The sequence below is a fragment of the Bombus huntii genome, chromosome 8, assembly GCF_024542735.1.
Source record: "Bombus huntii isolate Logan2020A chromosome 8, iyBomHunt1.1, whole genome shotgun sequence".
Lineage (NCBI taxonomy): Eukaryota > Metazoa > Arthropoda > Insecta > Hymenoptera > Apidae > Bombus > Bombus huntii.
In genome coordinates this window covers 12025763-12040296 of record NC_066245.1, presented here as the reverse complement: position 1 = coordinate 12040296, position 14534 = coordinate 12025763, and the positions used below count along the sequence as shown (strand labels likewise).

The following is a 14534-nucleotide window of genomic DNA, read 5'->3' as shown; positions in this document are numbered from 1 at the left end:
GCGAGTTTCTTAAGTTTGGAGAAAAGATATTTTGCTCGTTCGGTGTATTCGTTTTCATTGCGAATATTATTTTTTGAACTCTCGGAGAAATATTATTTAACGAGATCGGTTGTTACGACGTTGTTCGTTGTCTCGAAACACCGATTCGATAAGCAAAGAGAACGATATTCTGACAACGCAAGAACGAACGATACAACTGATTTTAATAGCTCGGATTTAACGTAGAACGTTGCACATACTGCGACAGAATTCAGGAAGGTCATACCTTCGCTGCAACCGGAAATCGATCGCTGTCTCTGCCTTCTTGGCGGTGCACTGGGTTGCTTAGGAGTTTCCTCGATGTAAGGAATGTCCGGATCGTCGAGGTTCAATGTGAACGCTCCAGACATCGGTATGGTAAGACTGGCGGTGATTACCATGGGCGAGGATTTTCTTCGTGGATCGGCTGGATCTTCGCTGGATCCACTGTCCACGCTATTGCTTCTGCCTTCCTCTTTTCGTCGGCTTCCAGGCCTCTTTGGCCGTCTCGGCCTTGGACCTATATCACCGCCCACGCCAGCTGTTTGATGCAGACACTGTTCCCTAGTCCACATCTTTAACAATCGAAATTGACCCAGTTTTCCTTTATACGGAACGTTATTTTCATACAATTTTTATCGAGAATTTTAATCGTCGTTTCCTTAGAACTAATCACGTTTGAACGTTCAACGATGATAAATATATTTTAACCCGTTAAAGACCGATGTTGCGTTAACGCAACGTTTCATTTGCAATTGTTTTCGATTGTGTGCATTATCAAATCCTGTATGCTTGGTCCTTAATGGGTTAAGGATGAATTATATTCGATAACTTTTTGTATAACAAAGCGTAAAGATCTTGCATTAAGAAACTTGCAGTTATACCTGAGAACGAATAAGAATCTTATTTTTGCGCACGGGATGATACGATTGAATTAATACAGCGTTTATCAGCAAAACATAACGCGTTATTATCGAGGATTATCAGATGAATTTTTATAGAAACAAAGTAGAATTATCTAAACGCTTTGTAGTACACTTGGTACTTTAGATTACGATAGTAACGTCAAAGATATTAATAATCTACAAATATGATTGTTTATCCAATACAAATGTTATAAGTTTAACATCATCGCTTATCAACGAACCCAATGGTGTCATTAACGAGTCATTAAAGCAGAAAAATTCTTTGTTTCTTCCATGACACGAGAAACTTAACCGACGATAACGAGAGAAAATGAAACGAAAAGTAAAAAATACAGTGAAACAGGAAGGTTTGAAAGGAAACTACTCGACAGACCGAGAAGAAGGAGAAGAAGAAGAAGAAGAAGAAGAAGAGCAGAAGGAAAACGGGGAAATAAAAACGTCCAAGGCTGTGGAAGAAGATCAGCCCCTGCGAAGTCGAGCCATATCTTTCCTCGATCTCGAAAATGTTCCAGGCGAAGACGTCAGAGCAATACCGCGAAATGGTCGACGGATATCTCGTTCGATCTGGATCGGTTACCTTTCTGGTAGACGTGGTCGTGCCGGCCGTGGTCGTTGTCGACGTCGTCAGCGTCTCCTCGAGCGAGAAGGTTTCGGCTTCGCTGCACGGGTCCGCCTCGTCTCCGCATTGCCTGCGAAAAATCGTACGAAACACGCTGTCAGCTTTTCCTACGCGACTCGCCGACTGACATCATACGCGAGAACTTCGTTGGCTTTGTGCCACCAAGTCTCGCAAGTTGAATTAAAAATCGTGGAAAAGACGGAGCGCTCGAGCGTCTTTGGCAGAAAGATAAATAACGATTAGAATATTCACGATCGCCTGTTTAACTGCATAAAGGATGAAGAATGTCTCGGGTTTGTCTCCAATGTAAATTTAACGCAACATCAGTTACGAATATGAAGTATAAAATTGTAATCGACGATAGAGAGATTTAATGAAAAGGAGAATTTTAATCTAACGGGAATTCACCGCTTATATTGGAACCGTTATATTACTATTTTGTATTAAGTTTCGTATAGCCAAAAATGAAGAGTAACGATGGAATTTCAAGATAAAGTCAAATATAATTTTGCGATAATTGCGTAAAAATAGCAATACGTAATTCTAAATTCTTGATACTTTAGTTCGGTTTTATAGGAAGTAGCGCTTGTTACGCAGAACGGTGCAAATCGAATCGTCAGCATTTCCTTGAGCATCTATTTCGAAGATCGAAGAGAGAAGGGACTTGACGGGATCGAAGATTAAAGATAGAAAATGGCCATATAAGTTACTCACTCTTCGGCACGTCGAGAAAGGGCGAGATCCAAATCGGCCGGATGGGTGTCCATCATGTGCAAGTAAACTTCGTCTAGAAGAGCGGCTGGCACCTTAAATAACGTCGCGGCGTGTTCCAAAAGAGTTCTGACCACGTTTATCACGTCTATCCTCTCTTCGGCCCTTTCCGCGGACACTTCCGACCTTTGTCCAGGTTTCACGCAGTGAAGAATATTTGGGGCAAATACCTTATGAAAGAAAATTCAAGAAAATTCATCAGAGGCTTTGAGAAAATCCGAGAAATTAAACGCGTCTATGTAAATCACTACGGTGATTCGTTAGAATTCGCTACAGCTGCTTTCTAAACATTTCGAAATGTATTATTTAAAAGCGTGTATAAGCGACAGAAGAGATCGTATTATCCGAAATCTTCGTATAATTCTATAGATTCGTCGTTCCATGGATTTGGTTGTCTCGATGTTTTCGAAAGAAAAACAAAATACGAAAAGAAATTCCCATTTGGGAATCATCTTTTTCCACCGCGTGGATCTCTTCGAAATTCAATTGTTTCCTTTTTTTTTTTTTTGTTCTTTTTTTTCTTTTACGATCCCTAAATAAGCAACCAAAGATTGATAAAAAGATTCGACGAAACGCGTGTTGTATAAATTCGCTTTAGAAATCACCGCTATAAAAGTGGAAAAGCTTCGCGAGTGGCGATAACGACCCCCTACGAAGATCTGGAAGAGCGAAACGTGAAAGATATTTAAAAAATAGCACCGACGAACCTCGAGTTCGAAGCTAATGTCGAACGAGATGTCGATTTTTCCACTCGTTCGACTAGAAATATGAAACGTCCTATGATGATAGAGATCGATGGATCTCTACGCCTGTGCTACGTGTCTTTTCCTCTTCGTCCTTTTCTTTTTCATTAAAATCTGACGGTAAATGGAAGATGAGAATCCTTTCGATCGGATTCGCGATAAGAGGAGGCGAATGACACTCACCGTGGCCAAGTTGGTCGTGTCCATCTTGTTGCCCGGTATCCACTCGCCTGTCTTGTTCTTTTGATCTTCGCTGTTAGCCGCCACCACGCTGAGAAAACTCAAAAGTGCCCAGAGCGTCTCACGGTTCGGCGTAGGCAGCAGCTGAACGAGATGCTGAAGTGCCTCTTGCTGAAGTCGCCTGTTCCGGATCTCTGCGGGGAACGAGGGGTTCTCTTTCAGTCCGCGTGGACGGCTCGTGCGTCAATGTCGCGAAGGGAAAATGTATCGACGAACAGGGATGGAAACGAGAGACGAATCGAACGCAAGCTCTTAACTCTTTCACCCCTATAAACACTTTCTGTGCAGCAGAATTGATTCGAATCAATCTTCGTTTAGTTTCCATTTCTCGTTTGTAACAGTTGTGCTCGTAAAAGCAATTCCGTCGATAAAAACATTTAGTCGAATATTTAGAATCTAATGTTTTCGTTCGACGACGAATATTTTGCCTGAGACTTGTTTATAGGTTTGACAGGGTCGATGATCGTCGAGTCGAAAATTCAGACAATGTTTCGGCTGACAGTACTGAGAATTAAAGAAATTTTCGGATACGTTTGTCCTTACTTTGTGTATGGACGAAGGCTTGGTAGAGATCTCTGCAGAGCAAAGGGTCCGGAAGATCACGAAAAAACTCCTTCAGAAGGGCTGCTACATCGTGAGGACATTGATCGGGTCCGATTTTTGTCTCGCGACCACAATCGAAGTCTTCTCGTAACTGCGGAAACAAAGAATATAACACGCTTATAATACGCTTTTGTAACGCGTAAAACGTGCAAACGTGTCAAATGTTTTCTTAATAGTTGTGCTTTAAACTTAACGTAAAATTAAGATACGTAAGACATACGAGAAATATGATTTTCAAATATCGGATACGCTTTGATATCTGCAACGTAAAAGTCTATATTCGATTTCAATTTACTGATTTAGACGCAATTTAATCGCATCTGGTATAACGCGATGCAATTATACGTTTCGTGCGGAGAAATAGATAAACGCAAGAACGTTTAACATCGTCCAACACTCACTTGTCTCACTCTCTTCTTGGAAGGTGACACCCGGAAGATACCGAGCGTCCGAAGACCCGTGGTTTCCAGGTGCCTGATGCACTGTCTGACTATGCTTGGAACCAGGTCCCATTCCCCTGGAGGGCCTCCTCCGCCGCTATCGCTCAGCTCGAGCACCCCGGAGTCGCTTCCGGTTAGAGCTCCGCCTTTCGACGACAACGACTCGTTCGAACCACCCTGAAACAATCTCATTTCTCTAAAGACCTGTGTTGCATCAGCGAATAGTAGAATCCGACCATTCCAACGATACGAAACATTCTCTAAATGTCTCTCTTTTTCCCTAATATATATTTATATGGGCTATCGGGAAGCGCATTTTGTGCGAAATTTAAAGACGCAGAAATGCGAAGGACGATGTTTCGAATATTTAAAGCAGAGTTTAAGGAATAAAACAAAACTTCTTAGCGTAAAAATAGAAATTCGCATAAAAATTCGTAATGCGATCGTTGGCTTTCGTTGCTTTTCAGGCTGGAAAATTGATCGTACGATCTTTGCGCTGTCCACTGATCGTCATTCGACTAAAATTGCGTAAACATTGGATCGATCCACGTGTCCGATGATAACTGTTTAGCGTTCTTAATGGACGATCATCGTGTTCGTCGATCCGTTGTGACGGAAAAGTGTTGGAAATCGAGGGATCTTAATTAACCAGGGGCTAAAATTATCGCTCTCTGATCTTGCTTCTATTCGCGTCTCCGATCTGTGACGTCACGCAGCTCGGGATACGCGTGACGTCGACGAGGAAAGTGCAACGTTGCGTCATTCCCGGATCGCTTTAAATCGATCAATCTACTGGCTACTTGAGCACGTGGCGCTTTCATCGAGTCATCGGCCAAACGTCCCGACCGCGAACTGTTATCGATAAAACGCACATGTTCCGTGATTCGATACGACGTTTCGTTGAAAAGCGAAATCAAGCGAAAAATTGTACCGACTTACCGATATCGTTCGTCGACTCTGACAACTATTTCATTGATATCATTCTGATAATTGCTTTTATAGAAATTAAATATTGTTCGTATATCGTTTTATCTACATCTTTAATTAAATTTTACATTGAATAAAATTACAAAACGTATATCATTCGCTTGTATCTCTTTCTTCTTCGCTAATTACATAAACTATCGTAGAATTTGAACGAAGCATCGGCGAATTTGAAATAGAAATTAATAACAAATTTTAGAATGTTTATCGAGACGTTGACGAAGAAAATAGTCATCGTTGAGGAGAACATTCAAAGTGAACGTAAAGGAAGAAACGATACGTTTTTGCGTGCCATTTAAAGCAGCGACGGGCGACGATGCAGGTAAACGACGGGTAAACGATGGATAAAACGAGTAAGAAATCAAACTTTACAATGACGTGTAAAATCGTTAAACGATACGCGTCAACAGACCGAACTGTGACTCATCTTTTTACTAATATACACGAATCGGATATATATTCGATCGAGTAGCGGAAGTCGCGAGGGTGGCATTGTCGAAGTTGGCGCCACGATAAATCAATGCTATTTCCACAATGTGTGAACGAGGGCTCTCTATTTTGCCTGTCGATCGACTATTTTTAGAAAATGCTAAGAAATTTCACACTGGAACGCCCTAGCTTTCCTGTCTATGCCGAGAAACAACGCTAAAATTACTCGCGATTTACTAAAATTAACAGCGATATTTATCCGCGACTCTTAAAGGCTCCTATCGAGATTTTAAAAGTAACAAAGTCAAACAATGCCACCGATTCGATTATCAATCGGTATTAAATAAACGCTGGTTGCGAGTGTCACGGTATTACCGGATGGTAATATTAAAACGAAATTAAGTTAAAGTTTACACGGGGCGAAAGTTCGTTCGTGATAGCCTTTAACGTTTAATATCGAAATATTAATCTCGAAATACTTCTACGCAAGTTTTTTCCTCGAAAATCAAATCTTATCGAGGATTTCTGTTTCGTCTAATTTTCCTTCTATTTTCATGTTCTAGAAGCGTGCATGATCCAACAACTTGTGAACTATCTCGGACCAATAGCTACGGATCAATGCGTAACATCGGAAACTTGCAGAAAAAGGGGGTTCACGTGGTAGATTTAGTTTCTGACTCGTAACCGGCGGAATTTCTCTTCGCGTTGGAAAAATTCCGCCCACGAACAGAATGCGTCACGAACGAGCTCGCGAGCTCGTAAGGGACCCTCAATTATGTATTAACATTCCGAACAGATCGCACCAATTTCCTCGCGGTCAATAATTCCAGCTACTTTCTATATACATCCGTGTAGAACAGTTGACGCATCGGATTTCGATTTATTGCCATTAATTGCAGTTGCTATTAATTGCAGTAAGAATGTTAGTTTATTGCTCTTTTGTATGTGTGTGCTTATCGTGTGTTGTAACGTAATAAAAGACAAGTCCGAGTTCTTCGAGTGTTCGGTACGTTTCCCTGCTATACTAGTCCTATGCTACTATGCTAATTTTCCATCTTTCAAATGGCATCTTTTTACAGGCTGTGTAGAATTTGTTATATTCTATAGAATTATATTATTTCAAAATTACGTTTATTTTTTTTACAGAAAGTGGTAATTAACGCTGGAATCGCTAAAATGTAGAATTTATAGAAAAGAAACGAAAATGGAAAGGTTGACGAAAGAATATTCGTATACTTGCAAAGTGTGACATTGAAATTCTGAAAAATACGCTGTTCAAGATTTATAAAATTTCCACGAGGAAGTTGCAATTGACCATTTTGTTCATTCTGTTAGTGTTGCCACGTTAGAACACGAGCTATTATTATTTGAAACTTTGTACTTTTCGAATAACGAGAAAATCACTACGACTGACTGCTAAATTGTTCTCGCGGGACGACAAAGTATCGAATGAAGATGACAGATTGACGTTGGAGCCGAGCAGACGCGATGAGATAAATTGATATGGAAGAGAAGAAGGCTGGAACAAAAGGCGCGCGTGGCTAAAATAAATTCTCGGACGTGAACAAATCATCCCGCTGAGCCGCTATAAACCGAAAAATCAATACGCAAAAACGTAAACGCACGAAAATTAGATCGGATCGTGTAAATCAAGAAGCGCGGCTGGAGTCTTCGACTTTCTTAAAATAACGCCTGAACGTTCGAGTTCTTTGCGTGGAGAACGTATGAAAAAAAAAAAAAAAAAAAAAACTGAAGAAGAAGAAGAAGGAGAAGATTCGTGTTCATCGACCAGGTGGCGCCGGTACTTCTCAAATCAAAACATTTACTTCCTGTCACGATGAAGATAAGTAGTTTCTCAAAAAAAAAAAAAAAAAGAAGAAAATAGTTTTGACATGCATGCATTGCGATAGACAAGCATAGAGAAAATTTCTGAATCTGCTTTATTGATAACGTAGCAACGCAAAAGTTTTACGAGGTTACCATTTATCTGCATTTTTTAAACGTCACTTATGATTTCACGAACGAATAGTTTCTCTTCAATTCGAACATTTCGTAACGCCTAATGTATACGTATAGATTATTGTTCTCGGAAGAATAAAAGGCAGTGGAAGAATTTGGAGGGAAATTATCGAATTTGTTTTCGCAAAAATAATGTAACAATCGTTCGTATCGATGATTTAGAAGTGAAATTACATTTTCTAAAATACGTTGATCAATACGTAATTAAAAATTCTGTGTAGGAATAAATTAATTTTTGAAACCTTTAACCCTTTGCACTCCGAATTTTATTTCAATTTCTTTACCAGCAGCTCCCAACGCTTTTAAGTGTTTTATTTGAAATTTACTTTAACTAAAAGATAAGACAATTTAAATAAATAAAGGAAGAAACGAATTCACTTAAATGCCAGTTTTATTCACGCTATTGTTGTATTTTGCCATTTTTAAGTGTATACGATACATCTTTTTAAGCGTGAACGATACATCTCGAAACAATTTCCAAGTGCAATCCTAGTTTTCTCTCGCACGTTTCACAAAAAGAGGTGGGACTGAAAGAATGTCAAGTGGGGCTCGACAAAGGAGCTGCTGAGATAAAAACCGATGTCGAGCGTCACGCTCGACGTAGGAGTGCAAAGGGTTAAACACCAAGTATCATAACAGTGACATAAAAACCTGCAACAAATCACTCGTATGTTTAAACAATTTTTACGCAGTTTTTCTCGCACAATGCTGATTCGTTTTCGCATAAATTTATACGCATAGATCATGGAGCGGAAGAGGGAACGGGCATCGTTGAAACTTCTTATTAATCGTTGCGTCGCTCGATCTATCTTTTTTTCTCCCTGCGTTTTCCAAATTTCACGCGATCTAAATCGATCGTCTCGACCCAGAAACGTTGAATGGTAACGTCACAGGGTCGCCTATTGGCATTTAATTGCACGAAACCGTTAGCTTAAATCCGGTAAGAGAATCTGGCAACGAATGTGTTGCCTCGGCCGTCTCGACCGTCTCGGCCGTTCTACACGCCACAGAATATAGAATAAGCGGCTGTAAGCCGGCGTCGCGGCGCGTCGTTCTGACGTATCCATCAAAAAATAACCACTTGCGGTACGTCGTTCGAACGTCTGGCCCCTGACTCGCATAGTGGCCATCGATAAACGCTCTCGTTGTGATCCGCGGACACTGACGCAATCGATGACGACGTTTATGATCGCATTCACGATCCGTCACGCGACGCTGCCTCCTCGAGCCCCTCCGCCGTCTTCTCTCGTCGTTTTCATAAAGCATCATCGAACGATCACGATGCAACCGATATACAAGTTACAAGTGGAACGCGTGTACGTCGCCATTCCGATACTTTGATATCGATTCTTCCGCTTCTGTACGTTTTATTTACGCGATGTTGCTCGGGTCAGGATATTAGCACTTGGTGTGAATCTCTCTAAAAGATCCAGATTTTTAACTCTTTCGTAGCGTAGCACGTTGCATTTTCAATGGACGATTTAAATGTCATCGTACGATCGAAAGTCGTAGCGACGCAGACCAAGATTTTCAGAATTTACGTCGCGTCTCTGGACTTAGCAAACTACGATGCGTAACGCGATTAATAAGATTATTTATTGCCTGTAAGAAATTGTAAATATGTATCCTTTATCCGTATCTAATAGGAAAAATATGAAAATCGAAATTAATAATATAAATGATGTAAATGGTATGGATGGATTCTCCGTGTGTGTCCGTTTCTCGGCTCGTTCGTTCGAATTTATATTTGCAATTTCCGCGACGACGATTACGGCAAGTCGTAGTTCAACGATTTGCATATTCATTTACGTGTAATTTCTCGCCAACGCCACGATCGAGTAAATTATTTGGCGTGATCGATTGATCTATCCACTTCGAGACACTTTGCCTGAGAAACGCGGAATAAGAAGAAAAAATAGGAGGGAACGAGTAGAATATAGAAACGTGGTTATTCGCGTTTATCGCGTCTATTTTTACGGTAACTATATTTTCGCATTGAGAGACACTGAAATTTCTATCGGCTACGTTGAGAACGCGTTCCGCGTGCAGATTAGTTCACGTCAATCTAAAACAGGTGATTCGGATTTCTATTCGCGCGTGGGCGTGCTCCTCTATCGTGTTCTCGCCTCTTCGACCGAGCAGTCATCGAGAAAACCGAGTAAAATTCCTGATTGTGTATTCGTGCTAGCCATTCTCAACAATCTACTTGCGTTTCATGCGTGTAATTTTGGTTTGTACGATTCGACAGTCCCCATCTGCCAAAATAAACGCCACATTGTTGCCGGTATCGCGATAAAATATAATACACCGCAGGCATAATTTCCTTTTCCAAGTATTCCACGATATCTGTCGCTGATTTCGCCGTAGAAATCCTCTTAATGTCTGAAATAGTAGCGCGAGTACTTGTGTGGAAAGATCGCTGACAGAATCGATCGATTAGCGATCGACACGCTTGGCTGACTGGATACGATCTTATACTACTGCAGCAAGGACATTCTCGTTGCACACAGCGAAATATCAAATGGAATATGTTCTAAGAAAGCAAGACGATTGTTTCAGCATCGAATACGCTGTTCTAAGGAGTTAATGCTTTTTATTAATGCTTTAGAACCAATCGTAAATTAATATTTTAAATTAATCAAATGGAATTCGAGTGAAATTAATGAAATGGAACGGTCGATCGAATAAATTCCACGTACTTGGTGATGTATACAACTCCGATTGAAAGATTAAATAAATCCTTGCAAGTGTACAAGCATTATATATAAGCATATTTGCTATAAAGATACAAATAGAAAAAAGGTGTAAAAGATAAAAGCAAGGAAATTGATTCTTTGATTTTTAACTCTTCTTAACGCTGATATTCATCGAATCCGTATTGCTGCATTATTACGCGACGATCGGGTCGTCGGTTGACACGCCTATGACGGATGAGAAACGAACGTATCTTGCTTATACTTACCTCGTCAGTCTTAGCCGCGACAGTGGGTTCGATGAGGCTCGTGAAGCTCGTCCTGCTACCGTGTCTGCTGTTCCTCGACAAACAACCAACGTCCGAGACCTCACCAGCGGCGATTCTAGCGATTCTATCGTTCTCCAAACACTGTGACAGCGGTATACCAAATACTAGGCCACCACTCGACGACTCTGAAATAAAATACGGAAGAATAGAATACGTCGTGGATCTTGTCGATCGCCGAACGATTCTTCCTGCGTTATGCAAGAAACCAACAGTGCTGGTACTCGAAGAAATAAACGATGCACGCGATGGAAGAAACAAAACCAACTATCAGTGACGTATTCGTAGATCGTTAAACTTTGGCTAAAGAGAAGGGAGACAAACGATATTGGCGCGAAAGTGACGAATTTACAAATGGAAAATTAGACGTGTCGCACTTTCTTAGACGATAGTTTTAGTCGGTTCATTTGTTCGTTTATTTTTTATTTCGAATCGCTTCCATCAACCGACCAAAAAGGAGATTCGTTCTGTTCTACGATCCGTGGTGGTCAGCTGCGTCCCATTCGCGTAAACACGGCTTATTTATTCGTGCGCGAACTGTTCGTGCAATTCATAGGAAATTGTGTTTGAACGCTTGCTACCGAGACTGCTGTAAATAGTTGCTTTTCGTACGGTTCTTTTCAATTTAAACGTCGCGTAAACGAACGTAACTGGCCATAAAAATTGCTCTGTATATTTGTTAAATATTACAGTTTAGAATATTGCGCTTCTTTATTTCCCGATATACTAGGAAATACGCAGTGAGAGACGAATTTTTGTACGTATATTAAAGCAATTTGTAGCGTGGATGCAACGATATTAGAAAAAGTGAAATTTGAAAATTCGCGTAGTCTCTGGTCACCTCTGACGACGCGAACGTTCGATAATATTCCGGCTGGCCATGAATGCTTCGGCCGCTTTATTTTCGCCGCTAAACCGCCCGTTTATTCGGCTAAGTTCGCGGAAACGCGCCGTCCCACCTTTCGAATTTCATCTTTTTACTTCTTAATTGCTTGCCGTCGCTTGCCAGATACACACGCGCGAATAACGATCATCGTCTTTTTTAAGGTCCTCGATTCCTCCTATTCCTGTTCCTGGAACACTTTACTTCGGAAGAACGCGTGTTCTTCGTTTCTCTTTGCTTTATAGGAGAGCAACTGCGGACGTTGATACGCTACCGATTGATTGTTACAGAGAAACGCGACAGAAATGTAACTTTAAAAAAAGGAAAAATGTTAAAAGTCACAAGTTGAGATTTAAATTGAAAAGAATGCTTATAGATTATTACAAGATAATTATAATTACGATTATTAAAACGCTTTGGATTCGAATAAAATTTTCGTGACAATTCTTCTGCATCGAGACGGGAAAAAAATTTGTTCACCCTTTTGAAAGACACGTGTGCGTGGCTCACGTGTTTCAAATGTGGCAGCGCTCTAAAAGAGGACGTCATTTAAGTGACGTCCCCTCGTATGATCGAATATGTCAGACTTTCACGGGGCTCTTGTCTTTCTTTCTCGCACGACGTAGTCCCGAAGCCAGCTAAAAGCCGAAAGGCAACAAACCGTGTCTCTATACCGGTCCGATTATAGACCACAATCTGGGCCATCCCAGCCTCTCCAAACGACCTCTCTCACACACACACACACACACACACACACACACACACACACACACACACACACACTCTCTCTTTCTCTCTTTCTCTCGCCGTGAAACGACCACCACTTTCAGAAGACGACAATGGACCCAGAGTACGAGCCTTTTCCTCGAATTCTCAAAATCATCTGCGACACTTTCCTCTCCTGTTTCCTCTACCGTCGGTGTATCGAATTGGTGTTCCTCTCTTTCCTTCGTCCTTCTCGTTTCGCTGAAATCCCCTCGTTGGTTATTTGGTTATTTGATTATTTAATAGTCTTGCATTCACTGTTCTTCAAATTATTTTCATTTCTCTCCTTATGGAAATAATCTCCATCTGAAAATTTATGCTTGCGGAATTTTATGGTGGCGATGTAAGACTATGGAATTAGATTATACGGAAACGAAGACGAAGGAGGAAAACTATACCAGATCGCTTTATCCATGAATTCGTCCTACATACATATTTTTTCCATTTTTAGACGCATGCTCAAATTTTCAATTTTCCAAATATCCACAATCATCGATTATTCATGTACTAGAACCAAGCTGTATTACGCTTAATCCTAAGTTTATCAGCCAAGTATCGAACAATTTACGACTAAACGGATCCAAAAATACCACCCAGCACCTCTCGCTTCGCGTTTCAAAAAAAAAAAAAAAAAAAAAAGAAAGAAAGAAAAAAGAAAAAAATGAAAAAAAATTCGCTCATAAAAGCTCAACAGAAGCAAGTAATATAACACACCGTCGGCACGTGTTCGCGAACGACCCGATGGAAGGATCGCCGAAGGGGGTAAGCTCGAAACACGCGACCCCGTGGAAGGGCCATTCCGGTTCCCGTTTGACGTCCGGTGTCCCCGCGGCACTCGTACCCGGCGTGCACCGCAAATAAACCTGGTATATGCGGAAATATGCACCGCCACCAAGCACCCCGTGACTAATTTTAGCCAGCGAAATTGTGTCTCATACCAGGCTGGCCGACGTTAGTGCCGCGGTCTGCTGTTGCTCGCACATGGGCAAACCGTTGCATTCCCTTTTTCCACTTCGTTCTTCGGAAGATCGAGAAAGTGCGGAATAATCGAGGGACTTAGTTAGAGATAGTATTCGATACAAATTCATTTTTTCATTTATAGAAATACGTCGCAGGAAACGATACGTGACACTTATTCTACTAGACACCTTTCTAGATTTTCTTATGAATTTCTCGGATTTTCCGAGTAGATGTTATAATGCGTTTTAACCTATGCAAGTGTTAAATCTTAAATTTGGAAATTAGAATGGTAAATAGTAACTGCGAGTAAAAAAGATTTTAGGCTTTTCTGGTATAGTTTCTGAGATTTCACGTTCCTCTATCCAATTTTCTATGCGTAAGATTTTACATTCTTCTATTCTATTTTCTCAGGTTTATCTTTGTCCAAAGTCTTCGGAGATGCAACAGAAATACGAACGAAGCAAAAAATTACAGACTGCCAAACACGCGTACACATACGTCACACGATTACCGAAGTACCTCGTGGTTAAGCAAACGCTATTTTTTCCGTGTTCGCACGAGTTCCACGTGCAATTTTTGCCGAAAGTCGTCACTCGGTGAGTGCTCGACAAACAGAGTCTCACAATCGGGAATGATACATCCACGCGGTGAACGTAAAGTTGCTAGCGTGTAACAGCGTGGCATCTGTAAAACACACGTCGCTTGAAACAAAATATATTAGATTCCTGCAATTCCCTCGATTAATCTAACAATTAGAAACGACAAATACATTCAGATTTTCTTATTTATTCAGATTATTTTAAATAAGTTTAATGAACATTTCCAATTAGAATAACAATTATATAGAATAATATATATATATATATATAGAGAGAGAGAGAGAGAGAATAGAATTCTTTCGAAGAAAACAGGTGAAACAGAGTTAACTTTTCTCACAGGAGTATCAAAGAAAGGTCGAATTTATTTTGTATAAATAATTCATAGGAGAGATCCTGTTCAACTTCCATCTCGAATTACAGTAATAATTTCTTTTGGAGAAAACAGGCAGTGTAAACAGGGGTTAACATTTTCTCGCGAAAAATCAAAGAAAGGTGGAATTTATTTCGTATAATTCA

At 40.6% G+C, this 14534-nt stretch overlaps 1 protein-coding gene across 1 annotated transcript in view; it reads right to left on the bottom strand.

Moving 5' to 3' along the window:
• The window catches only part of LOC126868975 (uncharacterized), a 39681-nt gene that overhangs the window by 3290 nt on the left and 21857 nt on the right, over positions 1-14534 (bottom strand). The window contains exons 5-11 of the mRNA XM_050625011.1: positions 10755-10939; positions 4322-4537; positions 3861-4011; positions 3261-3451; positions 2278-2504; positions 1522-1633; positions 266-593 (exon numbers count right to left, since the gene is read on the bottom strand). Of these exons, the coding sequence (XP_050480968.1) occupies positions 266-593; positions 1522-1633; positions 2278-2504; positions 3261-3451; positions 3861-4011; positions 4322-4537; positions 10755-10939 (1410 nt within the window). The remainder of the gene's footprint in view (positions 1-265; positions 594-1521; positions 1634-2277; positions 2505-3260; positions 3452-3860; positions 4012-4321; positions 4538-10754; positions 10940-14534) is intronic.